Below are 24568 nucleotides of genomic sequence, written 5' to 3' on the forward strand. Positions count from 1 at the left end.
CATGAAACCTATTTTTAAAACAACCTTTCCAACACTTTGTGTTTTTCAGCAACAAAGAATGTTCCTTTATTCACATATTTTGAGAAAAAAGGATGTAAGCAATAAACAATGTAATATGCATAACAAAATCTATTTTAATGAAACTAATGCCATAATTATGACTTAATATCATATAAATATCTTATTAGTATATGTCAATTTGCGTTTAAAAATGCAGACTGTATTTTGAAACATTAAATTGTCACTAAACTTTCTGAATTTATGATGTGACTTAGTCTTATTTCAGTTATGCAAGGAAACTACCAAGATCTGTGAATGTGTCAATGTATTTGCATGCTATGCTGTGACATGTACGTGTATTACAGTGTTAACTTAGCACAAAATGTAAGGTCTCTTAATAATCTCCTCTTAATAATACAAATGGATATTATAAGTAGCTGGAAAGCCTGATTAATAAAAATACCTTTACAGGGATAACTAATAAGTTTCATGCTTCTGAGGAATAAGCAACACAGCTGAACATGTGGCCCCAAAAATCAGCCGAAACCCCTGCAGTATTTTCCTGTTTGCATTTACTCCTGTTTTGAGTTGCTTGGTGGATTGAATGATTCCACTCACACAGTAATAAGACAAAAAAAAAAAAAAAAAAAAAAAAAAAACCAGCACAATTTTTACACAAAATTCATTATATACTGCCAGACACCTCAGTAGGAAGTGAAAGATCCACATAGAGCTACAACAGCACAACACCTTATGCTGGTAACATTTTGCTGTGGGATGGTATCCCACTCCACAGCAGTTGTGTCGGTCACTTTAGCACAAACAGCATAGCTAAACTAAAAGCACAAGTGTTCAGGTGAGTTGAGATCTGGACTAACAGCAGACCAATATATCTTCTCCACTCCCAAATTCTAGAGATGATCTGTGACGATGATGAAGATGACTCTGAGGGGGAAAGCGTTGTCATCTGGAGAATGGAGTTAGGTCCCAGATTTTGGGATATGGGATTGCCTCTGTCTCCAGAATCTCATGCATGTCTGTCAGTCTGGTGCCTGTCAGTCAGCTGTGACTGTCAAACACCCAGCAACACTTACATTTCAACACAGGAGTGAAGAGTTGGAGGATATTGCAGAGGACATCTGCACATTTTCTGGGGCGTCATCCTCATGTTTAGCGGTGTTGCTCATTCCATTAGTAGCATGATCCTAACAAGGTATACTGCATTGTAAAGGCAATTGATCGGGTTTTCCAACAATGTAAAATAAAACATAAATAGGTGACATTAGAGAAGAGAAAAGTTCAAAACCAATCCAAAGAAAATGTCCTTATTATTTGGATGAATGAACATCTGACGATATGCTATTGGATCTGCACCCTTTACAAAACTCAACAACAAGAATGTACGTAAGAAACTTGTATTTTCATCTGACACTTCAGGGCAAGTTACATATACAGAGAACTTCTGTAATCAGCTTAAAGATTCCAGTCTGGTTCAAGTTAGCAGTGTTATTTATGTGCCTTACATTGTAGTCAGATAGATGTCAATCAGAGACAATAAGACAATACAAGAAACATTCAACAATAAACATCAAACAAAGTGAATACAACAGCTCTTTTAAATCATTTTAGCCACTTATCATAACTCTATCAAGAAGAGATGGATGTGGTACTGTACATAATTTCTTAAAATGCTAAAAAAAACAAAAAAAAAAAACACATAACAGAGGCTCCAAAAGTGATATTTAATAGATGTGCAAAAGAGGAATCCTCCATCTGCTTTTGTATTTTTTTTCGCCCTCATTGTTATATTTTTTTAAGTCACTAGATGGCACCGTGAGAGAACCAAACTCTTCTGTCACAAACACGCCCTGCACATGCATGTGCATAAAATAATCTAAATTAAAAACAAGCTCTAATAAAATGAAGATGAAGAACACCACCAATGACACTTCTCATGCAGGCTTTGTTGGCCATGTTTAGTTTGTTTGGCATAGAGACCACAGTGTTTTATGGTTCTCCTCTTTTCTTTTCTTCTTGCCACTTTTCACACACAACCTGTTGCAGCTTCCACAGTCCCAAATCCATCTCCTCTTCTTCAGCAGTAGTAGAGTTTCTGCACATGCTGACACAGCCAGTGTTTCTCTGGGCTTCTGACCGACCTGACAGATTTCAGCTTTAAGCTCGTGGCGGCGGTAGTCTTTTTTTTTTGTTTGGTATCGTTGCTCACTGATGCGCTACAAAGGGTATAAAGTTGGTAAGTTCCAACTGTGCGACTGTGTCAGTCCTTGACTAGCCTGTAAATATGATGCTGTGCGCCGTGCTCACTAGTGGACACCTCAAAGACGTAAGCTATGCACAGCAGGGTTTCCAGTGTGTCCCTGTTTGTCACCACCTGATGACAAAAAAAGAAAGTGCATTTTAGTTTGGACAGATCTCAATTGTAACCTTGTTAAATAAATGCATTTTTTTCTCTTGTATTCTTGTGGTTTTGGCCGAGCTTTGGCTTCCTGCAGGATTCAAGAGGAATATCAGATCCATATTACACACTTGTGCTCTGTTTGTAGAATACATGTGACAGTACAACAAGCATAACGCAAGCAAACAACTTCAGCAACTCTTTCTGTTGGGTTAAAGTGAATGTCACAAGAGGCACATAGATGCATTGTGCTAAGCCTTGGAACAGGAGATATGCCCTTCTATGTGTCTGCTGTCTGAAAGTATTTATGAGCTGTTCACAGTTAATACGAGTAAAATCAGCCCATTGAGACACCTAATGACATGCTGCCATGTGGTCGTTAGAGTGGGCTCAATATGGTCATTGTCTGCTTGCTTGTTCTGCAGGAATGTAGTCGTCGATAGAAGAAACACATTTCTTTGAACTGTTGTTGAGGACCACTTGGTTACTATGGTGACACACTCCACTCGATTCACTTTCCTCTCAGTGTCTGTTGTCTGATGAGCACAGCAGTTCATTCAGCAAAGTTCAGTCCACAGCTGATTGGACAAATGATTTGTGAGAAACTGTAGTAACTTAGCAGCCTGTCAAAGCAGTTTAAAGTTCGATACCATCCATCATTAATTCATTTTGACCTATGAGTGTCCCTCTAAACTCAAAGCTTCAAATGTTTTGTCACAAAAGAGGTGCTACAATGGCTTGGGGTGACTGTTCACCTTTCTGTTTTGTTAGTGAATGGAGAACTACAGACACGTTCATCAGTCCCAGCCACATCTCCACCAGCCAGCAGCTGACACCAGTCTTCCCCATTTACACTCATATTTCTGAAAACTAGTAAAGATGGCCCAAATGCAGGAGATGGGAGACAGGTGGTTAAAATTAACTGAGATTTTATTTTCACAATTAATAAAATGGTGCTGCAAAGGCGGGATTATCTAAAAACTAAACCTAAGAACAAACAACTAAGAACAAACAAAATTCAGATGCATGGATGGATGGATGGATGAATGGATGGATGGATTATCTACTATCTGGCTGTTGTTGGCTGTTGTGTTTGAACAGTGCGGTGCACTGCGGTGCAATTTTTTTAACAGTGCCCAGATAAATGCATATTTCTTCATTAGATTGTATCGAAAGAAGCAATCGATACCAGCTGTATGCCAACTAGTGTAACTGGAGTGTATAGCAGTTGGATGTATTAGAATATGAGGGGAAAAAAACTCAACACAAAAGAGTTTTTTTCTTTTTGAGGGGTTTTCTAGTGTGAGCTCTAAACATATAGTCTCACATAATAAACTTCAAGGGTATTGAGTTTAAATTGTGCTAAAATGGACCTTCATGTAGAGCTGCAAACTGTCCAACCAAGCTGAAAAGAGGGCCTCTCTATGTTGGAGCGGTGAGCGGCTCACTCCAACAGCTAAGTTGGTTGCTACTAAGTATTGTAAAGATGGGGCTGAAAGGGGGGCTGTGGTACTGAACTTCTGCCATATTTTACTCCAAGTATTTTACAGAGCTTTTATTAAAACCACAGGAAATTGTGTCAGTTCTTGAAAAAGTGGACATTATATTTAATTTATTGTAATTGTCAGTTAAATAAAACCAAGAATGCAAAGCAGAAAAAAATATTAATCTTTAACATATAGCCACTGTTTTTACCCGCTGCATCTAATACAAATGTAGTAACAAGGATAGACACTGAAATCATAAAATTCCAGCCTTTATACACACACATAAAAAAATCACCAATTCCAAGGTGTACCTGTAGGATAGTGAAGTTCTCCAGTACGCTGTTCATCATGTATTTCTCAGGCAGGTGTTTCAGCTTGTGGATAAAATTGATCATGTATTCACATAAGGGGGATCGGTGAATCCGAAACACGTAGCGTCCATTCTCAAAGCGCGCATACTCTGTCTGGGGGGGGAAGCAACACACAAGTTTGCATTCCAGTCAGTAAGAATATATATCAGGTTGAATGAGAATTTAAAACACTTATTAATTAAATGTGACATCTTTTGCAAAATAAGGTAAAACAACAACAACAACAAAAAAAGAGTTAAAAAAGAAACACAAACACGTTTTACTGAAAGTCAAATGGATTCATTCAATCTATGTGATAAGCTGTAATGTGAGTAATGCAATATACCTAATGCAGCATATGGCATGCCAGATTTTACAATAAACATATTTCTCGTGACAACTATAATCAAATGATGAAGCCATTAAATATCATCATGTCGTCTAGTGAAGCAGATGGCTTGGGCAAATAATATGTGTGTGTGTGTGTTTATATTGTACCATCCATCAGCAGAGGGTGGGGGCAGGGCAATGACAGTGTATAGTTAACAGGAAATATAGGAGTTAGTCAGGCTGGGGAGATTTGTGAATCAGTTTTCTGACCACAGACCAGTGGTAATTGACTGGAATCCATCTCCGCCAGTGGCGGTTATTCACTCATAGAGATAATAGCATTTTTTTTTAAGTGGTCGTGACCTGTTAATGTTGAAATATCACTTCTCTATCACAGAATCAGTGAAGCAACTAACTGTATATCATTCCCAGCTTATGACTAGAAGTGCTCTACAATTCCAAGCAGAATGTGACAGCTCCCTACTATTTTGTTGTCCCATGAGTGTACCATGTGTCCTCCACTTCAACAGCATATATTACGTGATGTTTACTGAACCAAAAACATTCATATATGCTCAAATAAATTTACAAATTATAAATGTAAGTTATTGTTATTCTTTCCAACTTTTCTGGAAATCATGTTTATTACATGCTTTAGGAAAACCAATTATGTAAATACATTTGTAATACTCAAGTGTCTTTGCTTTACCTCCACTTTCTCCACCACTTGTTTGCCAAAAGAGCAGACTTTAGTGGATGAGGTGATAATCATGTTCTCGGAGCTCTCATACTGGCTGGACACACCATAAAAGAAGCTGCTGTCATCCTGCAGGTTTATACTCAGGTCCGCCTTGAAGGGAGACACAAATAGCATGTCAGGATCAACTAAACGTCGACTTGAAACTAGAAAACCTGATGCTGGATAAGACTTGGTTAATTTACAGTGTAAACATTAACCTCATTGAACAGAAATGTGCTGAGTACACACTGAACCCCCGCACAGCCCTGTTAACATGTGGTGTCTGCTCATTCATATTTGGCAGCAAGGTCCTACTTTTTTTTTTTGGGCTCACAGATCTCATTAAAGATGTTCTGCCTCAACAAAACATGAGAGTGATTCTTGTTAGAGCTGTCAAATCCAGGCTGAAGATTCCCAAGAAGCTATGAATCAACTTGTGTTTATGAGAGTGTGGCCTTATGTAAAGACTATATACATGATGTAGTCATTCTTCAATGCATTGAAGAGGAATTCTGTTAATTCTGTTGAGCTGGGTGCATATGGAAAAATCCAAAACTGAAAACTTTGTTTCAGTAATTTTTTTTCTTTCATTGCTAAACATAACATTGAAAAAAATTACTAAATATATACTTTTTCGCTAATAACAAAAAAAGCTGCAAGTCATACCTTTAAAAATGAAATACATCTCAGATTTGTGTGATGCCACACATTAGTATACTTTCTTGGACAAAAATATGCCCCCACAAGTTCAATCTAAAGGCAGCCAAGATCCCCGTTCTTTATATTCAGGTAGAAGCAGATTTACTCATTTCTTATCCTCCTGCTGGTTCGACTTTGAATTGAGGCGAGCATAATCACATTTTGGATCAGACTGGGGTGCCGTCTCCTCTGTCAGACAGCTGAGCTGTTTTACCTTTTCCCCTGCTGGGTTCTTGTCTTCTAATGGGCCATTGAGACACCGCTCAGCCTCCTTTCATCTCTTCATCTTCCCGTTTGTCTTCATCCCTTGCTCATGTAATTCCTCTATTTGTCTTCATCCCTGGGGCCTAGTGACCCTCCCCAAACCACCATTCTCTGCTTCCCTAACAGCCTGCGAGGGAATTCATCCAATTACAATCAGCAGCGTGCAATTGGCTGATTAGATCATGGTGGGCAGGCTGGCTGTGTAACAATTTAGCAGAGCCGGTTTAAATCGGATTCCCCCTGCACTTCAAAGGCGTGAGACAATCCGTTAGGATAGGGCCACGGGCGCTGAAGGGGAAGAGGATGGTGGGGAGAGGAGAAGGGCAGCCAGTGGCCGACACGGGGTTTTGCTGGAAATTCAATCTAGAATACCATAGCTTTGGAGGCGGGTCAGCCGCCTGTCACCGTCACCATGCCAACCTGCACCTCAGCACACCCCCAAGTCACGACCTGCCTTGTGGCGGTGTCACAGCATCAACATCAAGCAGGCCCTTCACATCTTTTACAATGGCATAAATGAGGTTACTGTATTTTCAGATGTCAAGGATTTCATTTTACTCATTTTCACGGCCAGGAGCATCTTTGCTGTTGTTTTTTCCCCACTGTGGATGCTGAAATGCCCAGCCATTTTGTAGCATTTCTATGTTTTGTAATGGGTGCCTTGAGTAGTGGACGACCCCCTTGGGATGTGATAAGATGAACAAACCGAGGGAGGCCACTGTTATGAGCTTGCTTTCCTCTCTATAGAGCCACATGTTTCATAACTGTTGACTCTACCAGGCTCTGATATGAGTCAAGAGAGTAATATTTCACTGATGAATGACTTGTTGGTTACGTGCCACCCAGCATTTCTCCTGCTATCCCTATCTCCTGTTCACACTGTCTATGTCCCTATTTGTATGTCCTGTTCTTTATTGCTGTCTTGCTCTCCTTTTCTTTTTGATAAATGGTGGAGTTACTCTTCCCCTCCTTCCCCAGCCCCTGAATCAAATGCCATGGCTCAACCAGCTGCTCTTCCCGAGGACTAGAGAAGACCAGTTCCAACAAGGTGCCACTCACCAATGTCTTTTATCTCTCTACAATAAATAATGTGGAAGTCAAGCATGTGAGAGGAGTAATGCCACACATAAAAAGCCATTTGGTGGCATGTGATGCAAGGCAGCTCTTTGAACTTGACCTTTACAGTCTTTGGTGCCCCAGACCACAGTAGCTGAAGTTATATTTTACTGTTCATCTGCTTTGCACATCACCTACACTTTTGTAGGAAGTAAGCCTGTTACATTTGAGCACTTTCCATTGATGTTTTCCCACTAGTCTTTAATCTGTAAACATTTCATGGTGACAATGTCTTATAGCAGTACAGTGATAGATGACATAATTCTTTACAGGGATAGGCTCATACCCCTCATACATGCACCATCAGCATGCAAGAACCATTTCCAGGTAATGAAAAGATCGTTTCCACTTTTTTCTGCTGGACTTTGATACATTTCATACCTGAAAGTAACAGCTAGATTTCTTTATCTGGTAATGTTGTGCAGATCCAGGACAACACCATTGTAGTTTTCTAAGAAAGCAGTGCCACGTGCCTTTGAGTTGATGTTTTTGAGACAGAGGACATGATAAGCATTTTGTGTAGCCTGACACAACCTCTTAAGACTATCATGAATCTGAGATAATGCAAACAAAAGGCTAAAAACATGAGGAGTTTATCTCTGTAAAGTCAACATGCCTGCAAAACAAATAGTAGCTTCTTTATTTGAATAATATGTAATAGTTTCTTGATAACAGTGTGCCTTTGAGTTTTGCTACATGCAAGTTGATGGAGGTGGTGTGTAAATATCAAACGTGTCATCCTGCAGTAATATGCTCTGCTTGGGTTTTCCTGCCTTTTAAAGAATGCCCCACACATTTCTTATGTTGACTTTGTCATTATGATTTACTCTCTTATCACTGTCGCAGTGTGTAATGTTGAGTTGTCTGTGCATGCACATGAAGGAGGGTGGGGGGAGGTTCTTAACTATAAATAAAAAGACTGCGGTGGTGGTGGTGGTGGTGTGAGGGTCTCAGTCTAATAGTGCAGAGACAGGTGTCTGGGATCACATTACTCCTAGTGAAAGATCAGGCCTGCCACTCTCCCCCAAGGCTGCTGTCACAAACTCACATCACAGACATATACAAATACAGTCATGTCAAAGGCACACAGCGCAGCACTGCCCAAGGTTTGCTGGCATATAAACCACTGGTAAGGTCAAAGACTTTCCATCCATTCTGGACCCAAATCGCACTTAAGTTCCTTTAACTCCGACACTTAAGCTATCTCAACACAGCTAACACTGTTAGACCATTAACAGCCAACAGGTGCTACAAAACATTAACAAGAGTATTCAGTATGCACTCACTTCACCCTCATGGCTTGGAAAGGATTATATGATGTATTCAATGTGTCACATGCAGAATATCAGATTAGGTTATTTCATGTAGCTTCAAAATAGAAAAGTAACATATGCAAAAAAAAAAAAAAAAGTTTTACCCAGAACTTGACGAGAAAGAAAGCATTGTGTGGCCCTTTGTCAAAAAGCTCTTTTAGGCCACCTTTCTTTTCTGGGAACTTGTCGTAGATCTGCCTGATGTCCACAGACTCCAGATAGGGGTCACTGTAGCTCGGGTTGGACTGGGCGATATGCACAAATAGGTGCTTGTTGAACTGAAGAGAGAAAAGTGCATATCAGGGGACAAACCAGAGAAAACGGCACAGGTCTAGACTGATGGTTAGCAGTTCTCAGTGTTTGTTGCATTAATCCATCTTCAGTCCAATTTCAGGCTTCCCGGTTTCCTTACTGCTTTCAGCAATTAGTCAAACCACAAAAAACACTTGCTCTAATTATTGACAACATTTCAGTATTTCCATATGAAAACCAATCCCATGGTATGTGCAAGAGCTGCACATTACATTTTCAATCAGATCATGACGTATTGCAGCCTAAAGCCAGCAGCTGTGGAGCCAATAGAACAACATGCTAAAAATGACATCTGCTGTTGAATTTTGGGGTTTTAGAAATGATTAGTATAATAATAAAAAGCATTTTTAGCTTTTTTAAGTGGATATGGAGACAGAGTTGTTGATGGACAAAGACATTGTTCAGTGTTCGGGAAACAGATGTCAGTCACAACAAGCTTTCAAGCAAAAACAGGCAAACTTGCACTGTTCTTTACTTGAATGTTTTACATATCCTTCTGGCATGTGTTTATGCAACACAGCAAATATCCAGTGCAGAATGATTAAATGTCACTACATTAAAGACGTTTCAAAAATGCATCAGCAGCTTTCTGCTCTTATCTCCTACTGAGTTCACTTTACACTGAACTCTACAAAGTGGATGCATGAACAAAACAAACAAGCACATGTCTGTGCCACAGTAATTTCACTGAAAAAATATGCTGCCAGAAAAGTGAAGGCTTTTCTAGAATAACACCAAAAATGACACACTGGAAAGCTGCTAAGTTTTGTTTAACAGCACAGTTGTAATCTCATTAAAGCAAATTTAATAAAGGTCAAGTTAAATCTACTCAGCCAAGGTCTGAGATATGAAATACTAAAAATACAGCATTTACTAGGGGTGGGGAATTGAATCGAAAAAATTGAATATTCACAATTTTTAAAAATAATTTTTTGGTTAAAAAAATCTATTTAAAAAAAAAACAAAAAAAAACAATCCATTATAAAAAAATTTTTGTCATTTTTATTGTTTTTATTGATCTTTTAACTTGTCCTCTTGGGCATTATAGCAGCAAAACGATGGTCTGGCTACTGTGTTGTTTTTTTTTACTGTTTAAAATGAAGAAAAATGAAGAGCAAAAAGAGTTTTGTACAGTTTTTTTTTTGTTTAGTCTACAAAAATCAGCAAAATCGAAGAATCATGAAAACCGCAATTTAAATGGAATCGGCACCAAAAAAATCCAAATAAATCGAATCGGGACGAAAGCATTTCATCACAGCCCTAGAATTTACATCTATGATGTGTTTTTCATTAACCTTTTATTTGTCTTAAAAAAACAACATTATATTTTATTGATGAATGAACAGAGTTATCCACAGTGCACTCACAGTCTCTGGGTCCTGAGGTTGCTCCAGGAAGGCAGAGAACTCCAGCATTCGTAGCTTGGAGCTGGCAATACATCTGCCCTGCCAAGGGGGGGCACCAGGAGACATGGACAGCCCTGCTGTGCTTTCATAACCTGCAGAAGAGAGCGTGGTGAACGTGTTGATATGCTGCTTGACTGTGACCAAGTAAAAACTTGAAAATGCTTCAAAACTTCAGCTATTTCTCTGAATTTTGCATAAGCTTTTCATTATCAGATGAGTTTCCTCCTCACTTTGCTGATATGCCAGCCGTCTGTCAACACATCAGAGGGGGGAAAAGACACCCACCTGTTATGGGGGCCGGGCCGGACGCTTGCATGGCATAACTCTGCTGGGAGAATGGCTTAATGCTGGGAAGAAAAGACAGGCAAGAGACGGAGAGGCATGTTATGTCTCAGCTTCATGACCCCACCTCACGTACTAATTAGGACCGGCTGACCTCAGAAGATGCAGGGGGCAGAGTGGCTATGCCGGATGTCAGACAGCTGAAGATTTTCCTTTCTAACTGCACTGATGTGTTTTCATTAAGTCTGAGATTCATTCCATGGCTGAAATCTATCTGATGGATATTAATCTGATCACATGAGAATCTACTGATGGACAGCACTGGAAAGTAGAAAGAGTGGATACTTACTCTTCATGACCTCCTGGCTGTCCTGGAAGTGCCCCATGCCAAAACTAGAGGAAAAAAAACACAAAAGTTCACTAAGTAAGCTTCAGCTAAGGAGAAGAATATGTGTAATAATAATAAATAATTAAAGCCGCAAGCGGCATCCATCGGGTCCTCGCCTCATGCCGAACCCTCCACCCGAGTCCTGGTTCTCCTAATGCTACATGTGAAGGACCCGCAGAGACAGTTCATTTTAATAGAGAAATACAATTCACATATTGAGAAAAGAATGTGTGTAAACGCCAAGATGGCGGACAGCCCGTTACCATGGCAACATGTGTTTCATTGACTTTTCAGCTCGTTTTGGGATGTTAGACATGTGTGCCGAATTTCGTAGCCCTACATCAAAGTAGACGATCGGGCCCCTAGGGGCCCCCCCCAAAATGTGCCACCCCCACAATACATATTAAAATATGTTAAGGACCTACCAAATATGAATGTTTTCCACTTTGGTGCAGATCAGATGCATTTCTACCAAGATATGAGTGAACCGTGTTTCATGGCGAGGAGTATTTTTTTCAAGATGGCGGACACTCCAGTGCCATGGTAACAGGTGCTTAATTGAGTTTTATGCTTGTGTAGGGTTGGTACACATGTGTGCCGAATTTCGTAGCCCTAGGTCAAAGTAGACAATCGGGCCCCTAGGGCCCCCCCCCCCCCCCCCCACAATACATATTACAATGCGTGAAGGACCTACCAAATATGAATTATTGGAATTTTGGTTCCGATCGCATGCATTTCTGCAGAGATATAAGCAAACCGTGTTTCATGGCGAGAACGCTGTTTTCCATGGGTTGCCACGGTAACACGCTTTCTCCTATCAGAAAGATTTGAATAACTTTTGGTCCCCATCTTGTCACGAAGCTCCATGGCGAATGTGGAGCCAATAGCCTGAATCCCCTCAGACTAGTTCGTTCAAATACGATGCGCTTAAAGTGATAAAAAGGGCATAAACGCCAAGATGGCGGACACCCCGTTGCCATGGTAACAGGTTCTCAATAGAGTTTTTTGCTCGTCTTGGTTACTTATACATGTGTACCGAATTTCGTAGCCCTAGGTCAAAGTAGACTATCGGGCCCCTAGGGGCCCCCCCCAAAATGCGCCCCCCCCACAATACATATTACAATGCGTGAAGGACCTACCAAACATGAATTATTTTAATTTTGGTTCCGATCGGATGTATTTCTGCAGAGATATAAGCAAACCGTGTTTCATGGCGAGAACGCAGTTTTACATGGGTTGCCACGGTAACACGCTTTCTCCTATCAAAAAGATTTGAATAACTTTTTGTCCCCATCTTGTCACGAAGCTCCATGGCGAATGTGGAGCCAATAGCATGAATCCCCTCAGACTAGTTCGTTCAAATACGATGCGCCCAAATTGACAAAAACGGGCCAAAAAATGGCCGCAAACGCCAAGATGGCGGACAGCCCGTTGCCATGACAACAGGCGTTTCAATGAGTTTTTTACTTGTCTTGAGGTGGTAGACATGTGTACCGAATTTCGTCGTCCTACGTCAAACAAAAAATTTTTTCCCCCATTCTAGAGGCCATTTTTGGCGTTTCTAGGGGGCGCCGTCGAGGCATTTTCACATTGGCGTGCACGCGGACCCCAGAATATCGCTATTTTCGCCGGGACTGAGGTGTGTGCCAAGTTTCGCAACTTTTCACGGGGTCTAAGGGGGTCAAAATTGAGTGAGTTGTGCTGAGAAGAATAAACATTACAATAACAATAGGGCCTTGCCATACTTCGTATGGCTCGGACCCTAACTATCGGGCCCCTCGGGGCCCCCCCCCAAAATGCGCCCCCCCCCACAATACATATTACAAAGCGTGAAGGACCTACCAAACATGAATTATTTTAATTTTGGTTCCGATCGGGCGTATTTCTGCGAAGATATGAGTGAACCGTGTTTCATGGCGAGAACGCTTTTTTCCATGGGTTGCCACGGTAACACGCTTTCTCCTATCAGAAAGATTTGAATAACTTTTTGTCCCCATCTTGTCACGAAGCTCCATGGCGAATGTGGAGCCAATAGCCTGAATACCCTCAGACTAGTTCGTTCAAATACGATGCGCTTAAAGTGATAAAAAGGGCATAAACGCCAAGATGGCGGACACCCCGTTGCCATGGTAACAGGTTCTCAATAGAGTTTTTTGCTCGTCTTGGTTACTTATACATGTGTACCGAATTTCATAGCCCTAGCTCAAAGTAGACTATCGGGCCCCTAGGGGCCCCCCCAAAATGCGCCCCCCCCACAATACATATTACAATGCGTGAAGGACCTACCAAATATGAATTATTTTAATTTTGGTTCCGATCGGATGTATTTCTGCGAAGATATGAGTGAACCGTGTTTCATGGCGAGATCGCTTTTTTCCATGGGTTGCCACGGTAACACGCTTTCGCCTATCAAAAAGATTTGAATAACTTTTGGTCCCCATCTCGTCACGAAGCTCCATGGCGAATGTGGAGCCAATAGCATGAATCGCCTCAGACTAGTTCGTTCAAATGCGATGCGCCCAAATTGACAAAAACGGGCAAAAAAATGGCCGCAAACGCCAAGATGGCGGAAAGCCCGTTGCCATGACAACAGGCGTTTCAATGACTTTTTTACTTGTCTTGATGTGATAGACATGTGTACCGAATTTCGTCGTCCTACGTCAAACTAAAATTTTTTTTCCCCATTCTAGAGGCCATTTTTGGCGTTTCTAGGGGGCGCTGTCGAGGCATTTTTGCATTGGCGTGCATACAAACGCCAAATTATCGAAATTTTCAGCGGACGTGAGGTGTGTGCCAAGTTTCGCAACTTTTCACGGGGTCTAAGGGGGTCAAAATTGAGTGAGTTGTGCTTAGAACGAGAACGAGGAGAATAATAAACATTACAATAACAATAGGGCCCTGCCATACTTCGTATGGCTCGGACCCTAATTAAAGCCGCAAGCGGCATCCATCGGGTCCTCGCCTCATGCCGAACCCTCCACCCGAGTCCTGGTTCTCCTAATGCTACATGTGAAGGACCCGCACAGGCAGTTCATTTTAATAGAGAAATACAATTCACATATTGAGAAAAGAATGTGTGTAAACGCCAAGATGGCGGACACCCCGTTACCATGGCAACATGTGTTTCATTGACTTTTTAGCTTGTCTTGGGATGATACACATGTATGCCGAATTTCGTAGCCCGAGATGAAAGTAGACGATTGGGCCCCTTGGGGCCCCCCCAAAAAGTGTCCCCCCCACAATACATTCTATAATGTGTTAAGGACCTACCAAATATGAATAGTTACAGTTTTGGTGCACATCGTATGAATTTGTGCAAAGATATAAGCAAACCGTGTTTCATGGCGAGAAGGTTTTTTTCCAAGATGGCGGACACCCTGTTGCCATGGTAACGGCTGCACAATGAAGTTTTTTGCTTGTCTTGGGTTGATACACATGTGTGCCGAATTTCGTAGCCCTAGCTCAAAGTAGACGATCGGGCCCCTAGGGGCCCCCCCCACAATACATATTACAATGCGTTAAGGACCTACCAAATATGAATTATCTGAATTTTGCTTCCGATCGGATGCATTTCTGCAGAGATATAAGCAAACCGTGTTTCATGGCGAGAACGCTTTTTTCCATGGGTTGCCACGGTAACACGCTTTCTCCTATCAGAAAGATTTGAATAGCTTTTGGTCCCCATCTTGTCACGAAGCTCCATGGCGAATGTGGAGCCAATAGCCTGAATACCCTCAGACTAGTTCGTTCAAATACGATGCGCTTAAAGTGATAAAAAGGGCATAAACGCCAAGATGGCGGACACCCCGTTGCCATGGTAACAGGTTCTCAATAGAGTTTTTTGCTCGTCTTGGTTACTTATACATGTGTACCGAATTTCGTAGCCCTAGGTCAAAGTAGACTATCGGGCCCCTAGGGGCCCCCCCAAAATGCGCCCCCCCCCCCCCACAATACATATTACAATGCGTGAAGGACCTACCAAACATGAATTATTGTAATTTTGGTTCCGATCGGATGTATTTCTGCGAAGATATGAGTGAACCGTGTTTCATGGCGAGATCGCTTTTTTCCATGGGTTGCCACGGTAACACGCTTTCGCCTATCAAAAAGATTTGAATAACTTTTGGTCCCCATCTTGTCACGAAGCTCCATGGCGAATGTGGAGCCAATAGCATGATTCGCCTCAGACTAGTTCGTTCAAATGCGATGCGCCCAAATTGACAAAAACGGGCCAAAAAATGGCCGCAAACGCCAAGATGGCGGAAAGCCCGTTGCCATGACAACAGACGTTTCAATGACTTTTTTACTTGTCTGGATGTGATAGACATGTGTACCGAATTTCGTCGTCCTACGTCAAACTAAAATTTTTTTCCCCCATTCTAGAGGCCATTTTTGGCATTTCTAGGGGGCGCCGTCGAGGCATTTTCACATTGGCGTGCACGCGGACCCCAGAATATCGCTATTTTCGCCGGGACTGAGGTGTGTGCCAAGTTTCGCAACTTTTCACGGGGTCTAAGGGGGTCAAAATTGAGTGAGTTGTGCTGAGAAGAATAAACATTACAATAACAATAGGGCCTTGCCATACTTCGTATGGCTCGGACCCTAATTAAAGCCGCAAGCGGCATCCATCGGGTCCTCGCCTCATGCCGAACCCTCCGCCCGAGTCCTGGTTCTCCTAATGCTACATGTGAAGGACCCGCACAGCCAGTTCATTTTAATAGAGAAATACAATTCACATATTGAGAAAAGAATGTGTGTAAACGCCAAGATGGCGGACACCCCGTTACCATGGCAACATGTGTTTCATTGCCTTTTTAGCTTGTCTTGTAATGATACACGTGTGCCGAATTTCGTAGCTCGAGATGAAAGTAGACGATCGGGCCCCTTGGGGCCCCCCCAAAAAGTGTCCCCCCCACAATACATTCTATAATGTGTTAAGGACCTACCAAATATGAATAGTTACAGTTTTGGTGCACATCGTATGAATTTGTGCAAAGATATAAGCAAACCGTGTTTCATGGCGAGAAGGTTTTTTTCCAAGATGGCGGACACCCCGTTGCCATGGTAACGGCTGCACAATGAAGTTTTTTGCTTGTCTTGGGTTGATACACATGTGTGCCGAATTTCGTAGCCCTAGCTCAAAGTAGACGATCGGGCCCCTAGGGGCCGCCCCCAAAATGTGCCCCCCCCACAATACATATTACAACGCGTTAAGGACCTACCAAATATGAATTATTGGAATTTTGGTTCCGATCGGATGCATTTCTGCAGAGATATAAGCAAACCGTGTTTCATGGCGAGAACGCTTTTTTCCATGGGTTGCCACGGTAACACGCTTTCTCCTATCAGAAAGATTTGAATAACTTTTGGTCCCCATCTTGTCACGAAGCTCCATGGCGAATGTGGAGCCAATAGCATGAATCGCCTCAGACTAGTTCGTTCAAATACGATGCGCTTAAAGTGATAAAAAGGGCATAAACGCCAAGATGGCAGACACCCTGTTGCCACGGTAACAGGTTCTCAATAGAGTTTTTTGCTCGTCTTGGTTACTTATACATGTGTACCGAATTTCGTAGCCATAGGTCAAAGTAGACCATCGGGCCCCTAGGGGCCCCCCCCAAAATGCGCCCCCCCCCCCCACAATACATATTACAAAGCGTGAAGGACCTACCAAACATGAATTATTTTAATTTTGGTTCCGATCGGATGTATTTCTGCGAAGATATGAGTGAACCGTGTTTCATGGCGAGAACGCTTTTTTCCATGGGTTGCCACGGTAACACGCTTTCTCCTATCAGAAAGATTTGAATAACTTTTGGTCCCCATCTTGTCACGAAGCTCCATGGCGAATGTGGAGCCAATAGCCTGAATCCCCTCAGACTAGTTCGTTGAAATACGTTGTGCTTAAAGTGATAAAAAGGGCATAAACGCCAAGATGGCGGACACCCCGTTGCCATGGTAACAGGTTCTCAATGGAGTTTTTTGCTCGTCTTGGTTACTTATACATGTGTACCAAATTTCGTAGCCCTAGGTCAAAGTAGACTATCGGGCCCCTAGGGGCCCCCCCAAAATGCGCCCCCCCCACAATACATATTACAATGCGTGAAGGACCTACCAAACATGAATTATTGTAATTTTGGTTCCGATCGGATGTATTTCTGCGAAGATATGAGTGAACCGTGTTTCATGGCGAGATCGCTTTTTTCCATGGGTTGCCACGGTAACAAGCTTTCGCCTATCAAAAAGATTTGAATAACTTTTGGTCCCCATCTTGTCACGAAGCTCCATGGCGAATGTGGAGCCAATAGCATGAATCGCCTCAGACTAGTTCGTTCAAATGCGATGCGCCCAAATTGACAAAAACGGGCAAAAAAATGGCCGCAAACGCCAAGATGGCGGAAAGCCCGTTGCCATGACAACAGGCGTTTCAATGACTTTTTTACTTGTCTGGATGTGATAGACATGTGTACCGAATTTCGTCGTCCTACGTCAAACTAAAATTTTTTTCCCCCATTCTAGAGGCCATTTTTGGCGTTTCTAGGGGGCGCCGTCGAGGCATTTTCACATTAGCGTGCACGCGGACCCCAGAATATCGCTATTTTCGCCGGGACTGAGGTGTGTGCCAAGTTTCGCAACTTTTCACGGGGTCTAAGGGGGTCAAAATTGAGTGAGTTGTGCTGAGAAGAATAAACATTACAATAACAATAGGGCCTTGCCATACTTCGTATGGCTCGGACCCTAATTAAGATAATATTATAATACATAATAACACATTTTATTTATATAGTGCTTTAATAAGCTAAAAGACACTTTCTGAGATAAAAGATGAGAGCAAAAGAAGTAACTAACACAAATGTAAACTAAAAATTTGATTTGATCCATTGATAACAAGGTAAAGATATAAGTAAACAACAGACATAAAGTTTAAATAAAAAGCGGTTTATTTGATAAAAGCAAAGCAAAACACGTGTTTTTTTTGTTGGGATTTTAAGGTGGCAGGGTCTATGGCATCCCAGATATGTCATGGGGACACGTAAATTCAATTAAAAAAAAATCATTTAACCTTCTTTAAGAGAAAGTTATAGGTTATCTGTAGCCAAACTATAACATTCAAAATGTGAAATAATAGTATATTTATTAGTAATAATCATTAGTAGTAATATTTATTCATCAGTATCAGCTAACACAGACTTTAAAACTATTTTTGGTCAACAGGAAAGGATTGAAATATTCAATTGGAGCAATTCTCTGATTTTGCCCAGTGAATGTAAATATAAAAAGGACAAATAATTCATGTCTGCAACTCTGAGTCTGACATAAATCTATGGTTATTCGTGATCTCTACAATTAGGAGGAATTGTTTTGTTGAACTACAATTGTTGATGATGATGATGATGACTGTTGATGAACTACAATTGTTCAAAGTCCCAAATTCATACCGATAACAACTGATGAGAAAAACCCTCAAGAGTATGTAAAATTCAGACAAACGGAATTCCAGCAGACAAAATAAAAACTTAACCAGCATCCAGCAACACAACAAGGAAGGGACAGAGTTTAATGTTATGAAAAAAAATGATTGCATTCAAACTTCAGCATAAAAAAAAAAAAAAAAAAAAAAAAGAGTTTTAGCACACAGAAAAGGACACAGGGAACTTGTGAAACACTCACCCCACCAGTAGTGGGGTAAGCTGGTCTAGAAAGGCCCTGGAGAGCGATCTTGTTCTGGAAGGCTGTGGGTGAGATGATCTGTGCTGAGGACATGGTGGCCATACTCTGGAGGGCCTTGTCTTTGGCAACCTGATCCTATAGAGAGCGACAGATAGTGAGAGTAAGATAAACTGACAAAGGGACAGCACTCATCAGACTCCATTTAAGTCAACAACCCACTGTGCTGCTAACACAAGATGAGCCCTAAAAGGGGAAATGAGAGGCTGAGGCCATCTTGCATCACTGGTGAATCCCTGCCAGGCAGAGAGCTGAAGAGAAGGTGATATTACAGTCAAGGGCCTTTGGGTCAAGAGTTAAGTTTATTGCTTTGGCAGGGGCAAGCCAGTGATGACAACTAGCTACTGTTGGAGGTCATACTAGAAGTCAAGACAGACATCAAGGCGATATGTCAATATGCTTTTCATAATTGTAATAAAACGGCAAGAATATTAGTGTCGTCATAAAGATTTCTAATAAAGAATTGACATAGAAAGAAGCATTGATACAGTCCACCATGCTGCAAAGTGATACTGCTCTTGTTTTGAATCCACTCCTTCAGCAGTTTCCAAACCACAGAGGACTACAAGCACTCACCGCCCTGTCCAAATGGGCAAGGCCGCACAGTGCATTCTTCTTCCTAGAACTGGCTAATACAAGGGCATAGCTGGAATATGGGGGGTGCATATGGCAGGGATCTCAGTTACACCAAAGACGTATTTAAAAAGCCCTGTCACAGGGGCCAGCCCTGTGACCAGTGCAGAGCTCTGCCAGCTGAACCCCCTCATGGCTTCAGTCCAAGGTGGGGGAGAGTCCCGCTGCTTGCTGTGACTGTGAGCATGTGAGCGATTGTGAATGAGAAATGCAAACTGAGAAAGTACTGGGGGGGACAGGGATGTGTGAGCTCTCAGCTGTACCACACAGGAAAACTTATTGCAGCACTTACCAAATGTAACACCTGGAAGGAATAATGAAGGGATTCGTTTGTTTGCATTTGGTTATTCATAATCATGCACAGCAAGCCCCAGGCCTTGTGAAATATGTGCACCTTTCATCAATTTGTGTCAGCATCCCATTTAAAACTTGCGTCAATTAGACGGTGCAATTAAAACAGCCAGTCGTTTGAGTCTATGTTAATGAACCGTGAATGCACAGCAGCGCAAGAAGCGTGGACGTTGAAATACCTTGAACAAAACAGGAAGCTTCATTAAAGGAGGAAATAATGTAGGGTAATAATGTTTTCACCTTATTTCTAGTCATCTTAGCTCAAACTGATTAAAATTGAAATCTAAATAATTGCCTAATGCGGGCACCTTGAACTGATTACAGTCTAAAAACCTGAATGAATCAGTGTCAAATGAAAAAGGATGCAAGTGAAAAGTTCTTTGGAACATCTGTTCAGATAAAATTAAAAACCTGGAGTGTTTTTAGCTCAAGGTGGTGTGATTTAATGCTTTAAGCTTCAAAAACCCGCATTTCATTTAAAATCATATGGACTCTTTTGTACACATATTACATTTCTAACTAATCAGCTAAGGTTATTTTTCTTACTGAGGGAAAAAAAGGAGAAACGAGGTATGAGAGCCTACGGAGTTTTACAAACAGAAGAAATAAGAAGGACCTGATGCTCCAGATGCCCCAGGTGTTCCTGACGGCTTCTTTGCCAGGTTCAGTGCAAAAAGCTTTTTAAACAGAAACTGATGACTCAAATATTTCTGTTCACATTTATAGGTTTGAAAATATGACATTTATTGTTTAAAAAATAAATATATGATCACTAAATTGACAAATAATTCCAAAATCATTTCTTCATCGTATGTAAATGAATGAGGATACAGGCCATCAAACCAAATTGTATATTTATGTAAATATCCACATAAAATGGCAACATAAGCCTTTTTAAAAAAAAAATTGTAAAGTCTGGACAAAAAAAACAAAACAAAACAAAACACACACACACACTTTGAAGCAGCATTGATAGTCACTTTGCCTATAAAGGTAAACTGTCATAAGTTACCAAATGTATTAGTTTATTAATGAGAAAATGAGACACTGATTTGCTGATTAATTTACATATTCACACATCTTGATTTTTATTATTTATTCATGCTTGGATGCAACATCTGTGTTATTTTAGTCCTTTCACGCATGCATGAAAAACAATGCCACATTTTTTTAAAAACAGTATTTTACCTCTACTGACATATGTAATGATACTTTTTGGTGTATTAGTAATATTTTCCATTTATTTATTTATTCTAATGCACTCTGTAAAATATTCATAAAATGATATATAATCATAATTATATTATGTAAATATTTAATAAAGATAACTGTATTATTTCCTCTTCCTATTTATCACAAAGGTAAACCTACATAATTGCAATATATGCATTTATGTTCAGTTATATTGTAAATGTATATATTCTTCAGTGAGTGGTAATGTATTGGATGTTTCACTAACATCCACTGAAATGGTTTATTTAAAAATATCCCATCCGAATTCATGAATATGCAAGAAAAAAGCTTGTAAATATGATTTTACTATAATGACCATTATGCATGACAGGTTTAGTTTTTTTTTTGTTATAAAAATCTGTGTTTCCAGATCCTTGATTTGGATTGATGATCTGATAACCAAAACAGTTCTTATACATGAATAAGCAAATAACTGGAGTTGTTAAAGCCTGGTGTGGCACTACTCAGCATAATCTTAATTATTTAGTTTAGAAGGTTAGTTAGACCAGATAACTTAAAGTTATTTATGTTGAACCAGTTTCAAACTAGGACATATTCATTGTGAAAAGAAAGACAAATCTTCATTCTTGGGTTCTTAAAAATTCTTGACCCATCATTTGCAAGGTGTTGCCAGTTGCCATCATTTAAAAAGGGGAAGGGACCTCAGGCATAACCCATCACTGACACTCCCACCTCAACTCCTTCCACCAGGACCAGAATCATAACCATTAACACCTTGAGTCACATGACCAAAACACCTAAATGTTCTCCAGTAAAACAACATTAAAACTAATAAGAGTCAAAGCCTGAATTTTAAAATGCATTCAAGTACTATCATATTGACATTTCAGAACTTCATTTTACACAAATGATACATTACTTGATGTCCGATTTTCCAAAGAATTTAATGAATGTGTAAAAGCAGATAAATGTTGACTCACGTAGCGTACCTTCAGCTTCACCTGGATCTCCCTGGCTTTCCGTCGGGCTAGAACCTGGATGTGACTGGACACCTGTAAAATAACCAAATAAACAATCCCACAAAGTTAAGTACTTCATATGTGTGTTTCTATGGATAGTCATCTTCAAATTCTTTCTGCAGTTTAAACACGGGCTAACTAGGCAACTACCTGGTTAAAGCAGTTTTTCTTCCTAATCACTCAACCTCCCAACAGTTCTTCACATGATGGTTTAGAGAAAAAAAGATAAATGTACGAGAAAGCTCCAACAACTCAGACCTGTAGTAACTGTCTTTCTAGCAACTCCAGTCATTTATTTTGAGTTTTTTTTTATTTCTGTCCTTTTAGCTTTGTTTCTGGTCTCGACCAACACTGCCCTCATCAACTTAAGTCTACTTTTCAATTAGATCAGGGGGTTTGCAGAACTTTATGCAAAATCCTGTTACTTAATTTCCACTTAGATTTATCCCATGATAGCAATGACAGTGACCAAAAACAGAATATCTAGGTGCTGCATAGAAAATTTGTACTAAATCCATCTTTAAGGCTGAGGAAAGCTGAAGATTTAAGTGATAATTCCTAGCACGTGCAAGAGTGGCCTCTCTAATACTTTTACTGTAACTTGATACATTGCTAGAATGAAAATATGTAGTATAATCAGAGGTGAACCAGGGATTTGAGAGGAAGCAGAGCCTTTGCCCTGTTCCAGTGAGGTCAAACCGCAGCAAAGCGGCATTTGTTCACAAGAGAGCCTACAGCTCCAGTAAAAATTGTACACAATGTGTTTGTTGGAGGTGTGTTGTCCAGAGCAACCAAGACATTGCTGCTTCTGATTGCTCTAAATGTCATTTCCAATATTATTCCACACTCAAAATTTCATTTAAAACCATCGTTTTGGAAATTATCAGACACAAATGACAAATTAAACATAAATAAAGCATTCTCATTTATATATCATTTTTATGTGTACTTCCTCTACTTTGTGTCAGTTTGCAAAGGACAGCTTTATGAATGACTTTAAGAAGGAAAACAAGTAGCTCAATGAGCACACAAAGCCAAAAAACGAAACTCCAAAAATGGTCTTTGCTTACTTGAATAACTCATTTGCATTAGATTCCTGAAGGAGGGAGTGTTGCCAGCTAAACGCCCACAACACTGAACAGAAAAACTCAGATTATGATGCACACAGAAGGGGAGTGGCTTCTTTCTCTGATAAGAGCTCCAGTACAATGTGATGTAGCATCATTATACTTAGCAACTCTTGGCTTCTGTATTAAAGATGAAATGCTTCCATAAAAGTTATGCAACTACTGCTAAAACTGAAATTCACTTGATACAACAAAGTTAAAGATTTTCCAATTTCAAGAGGGCACCAAATTTTGACTTTTGGTAAATATAAATTATATTGGTGGGATTGAGCTAATACTTTATTTGCAGTAAATTAATTTCAGAATCAGCCAGTTGATTAGATTGCAACTCGACCTTCCACCAATTTGGACACAGGATAAATCTAACTACTGTTTTATAAAGTTGAACAAATTAATACTTCTCATCATGTTTGAAAACATAAAAAACATGCAATGATGCAAAACTGCAATACTAGGAGAAAGAAGAATTGGTTTGTCGGACTCTGATTTGATTGATACCATGCCATGCCATGCCATACCATACCATACCATACCATACCATACCATACCATACCATACCATTTTTATTTATTAAGCACTTTAAAAACAACAACTTGCTTGACCAAGTGCTGTACAATAAAAAAATAAAGTTTTAAAAGTGTGAGTATGACAGAATTTATGTAAAACAAACACCCAAACTGTGCCAGAATGGCCTTTTTGGAGACCTCTCTTCGACTGTCTGAACTAAATTTCTCTCATTTTGTTCAGCTTCACTTTAACAGAGTTAGTTTTGCTGATATTGTTTATATATTGTACTATGATCTGATAGAGGTTTAGAGCTTCAGCTACATCACTGCAAAATGATATTCATATTAATCGTTAGTGTGTTTAAAACATGCCAAGTGCAATCTGTATTTATTCTCCACCAGTAACACATACACTGATATTCTTAGATCTTAACAAATTTCCATTTACTACCACAATGAAAATATTAACTCTGTGGCTGCAGAGATATAATCATGTCATAGTGAGTAGGCAGTTTTTGAGGGCTAAATATTGGCACAGGGCTAAAAGGATTCAATGGAATTTTATTACATCACTACAGCCATCCAGAAAAAAAAGAAAAAAGAAGTTATGCTTTTACTGCATAATCACTTTAGCCCAGTGTTTCCACATTTCTTTAACTGACACAGAAAAGAGGACATTCGATGCAAAGGCATAGTTTCAGTCTCTGCACTACATAGATTTAGTAAATACTAAGGTCATTTTACAGTTGATGAACCAGCATATGTCTCTCTGTAGCTCTAATGTGTCTCACAACCCAACTATAATCTGCCTCTGCCACTCCTTCTCTCCTAATCTCTTTTCATTCCCATTCTGACTGCCAGATGACTTAGCAGAAACCATTTCTCTCCACATCCATCACATCACCATA

The 24568-nt window shown here is 40.3% G+C and overlaps 1 protein-coding gene across 3 annotated transcripts in view; it reads right to left on the reverse strand.

Annotated features, from left to right (window-relative positions):
* tead4 (TEA domain transcription factor 4) overlaps positions 1-24568 on the reverse strand; it is a 42751-nt gene continuing 18183 nt past the window's right edge. The window contains exons 3-11 of one of the 3 annotated variants that reach the window (XM_079251338.1): positions 21998-22060; positions 18774-18908; positions 11064-11107; positions 10718-10779; positions 10394-10524; positions 8819-8992; positions 5293-5433; positions 4215-4367; positions 1-2392 (exon numbers count right to left, since the gene is read on the reverse strand). In XM_079251338.1, coding sequence (XP_079107464.1) covers positions 2279-2392; positions 4215-4367; positions 5293-5433; positions 8819-8992; positions 10394-10524; positions 10718-10779; positions 11064-11107; positions 18774-18908; positions 21998-22060 — 1017 coding nt within the window. In that variant the 3' untranslated portion in view covers positions 1-2278. Of the gene's footprint in view, positions 2393-4214; positions 4368-5292; positions 5434-8818; positions 8993-10393; positions 10525-10717; positions 10780-11063; positions 11108-18773; positions 18909-21988; positions 22061-24568 lie in introns of all 3 variants that reach the window. The other 2 variants (XM_079251337.1, XM_079251339.1) reach the window with 2 other exon arrangements.

This window comes from Telmatherina bonti, assembly GCF_933228915.1.
Source record: "Telmatherina bonti genome assembly, chromosome: 2".
Lineage (NCBI taxonomy): Eukaryota > Metazoa > Chordata > Actinopteri > Atheriniformes > Telmatherinidae > Telmatherina > Telmatherina bonti.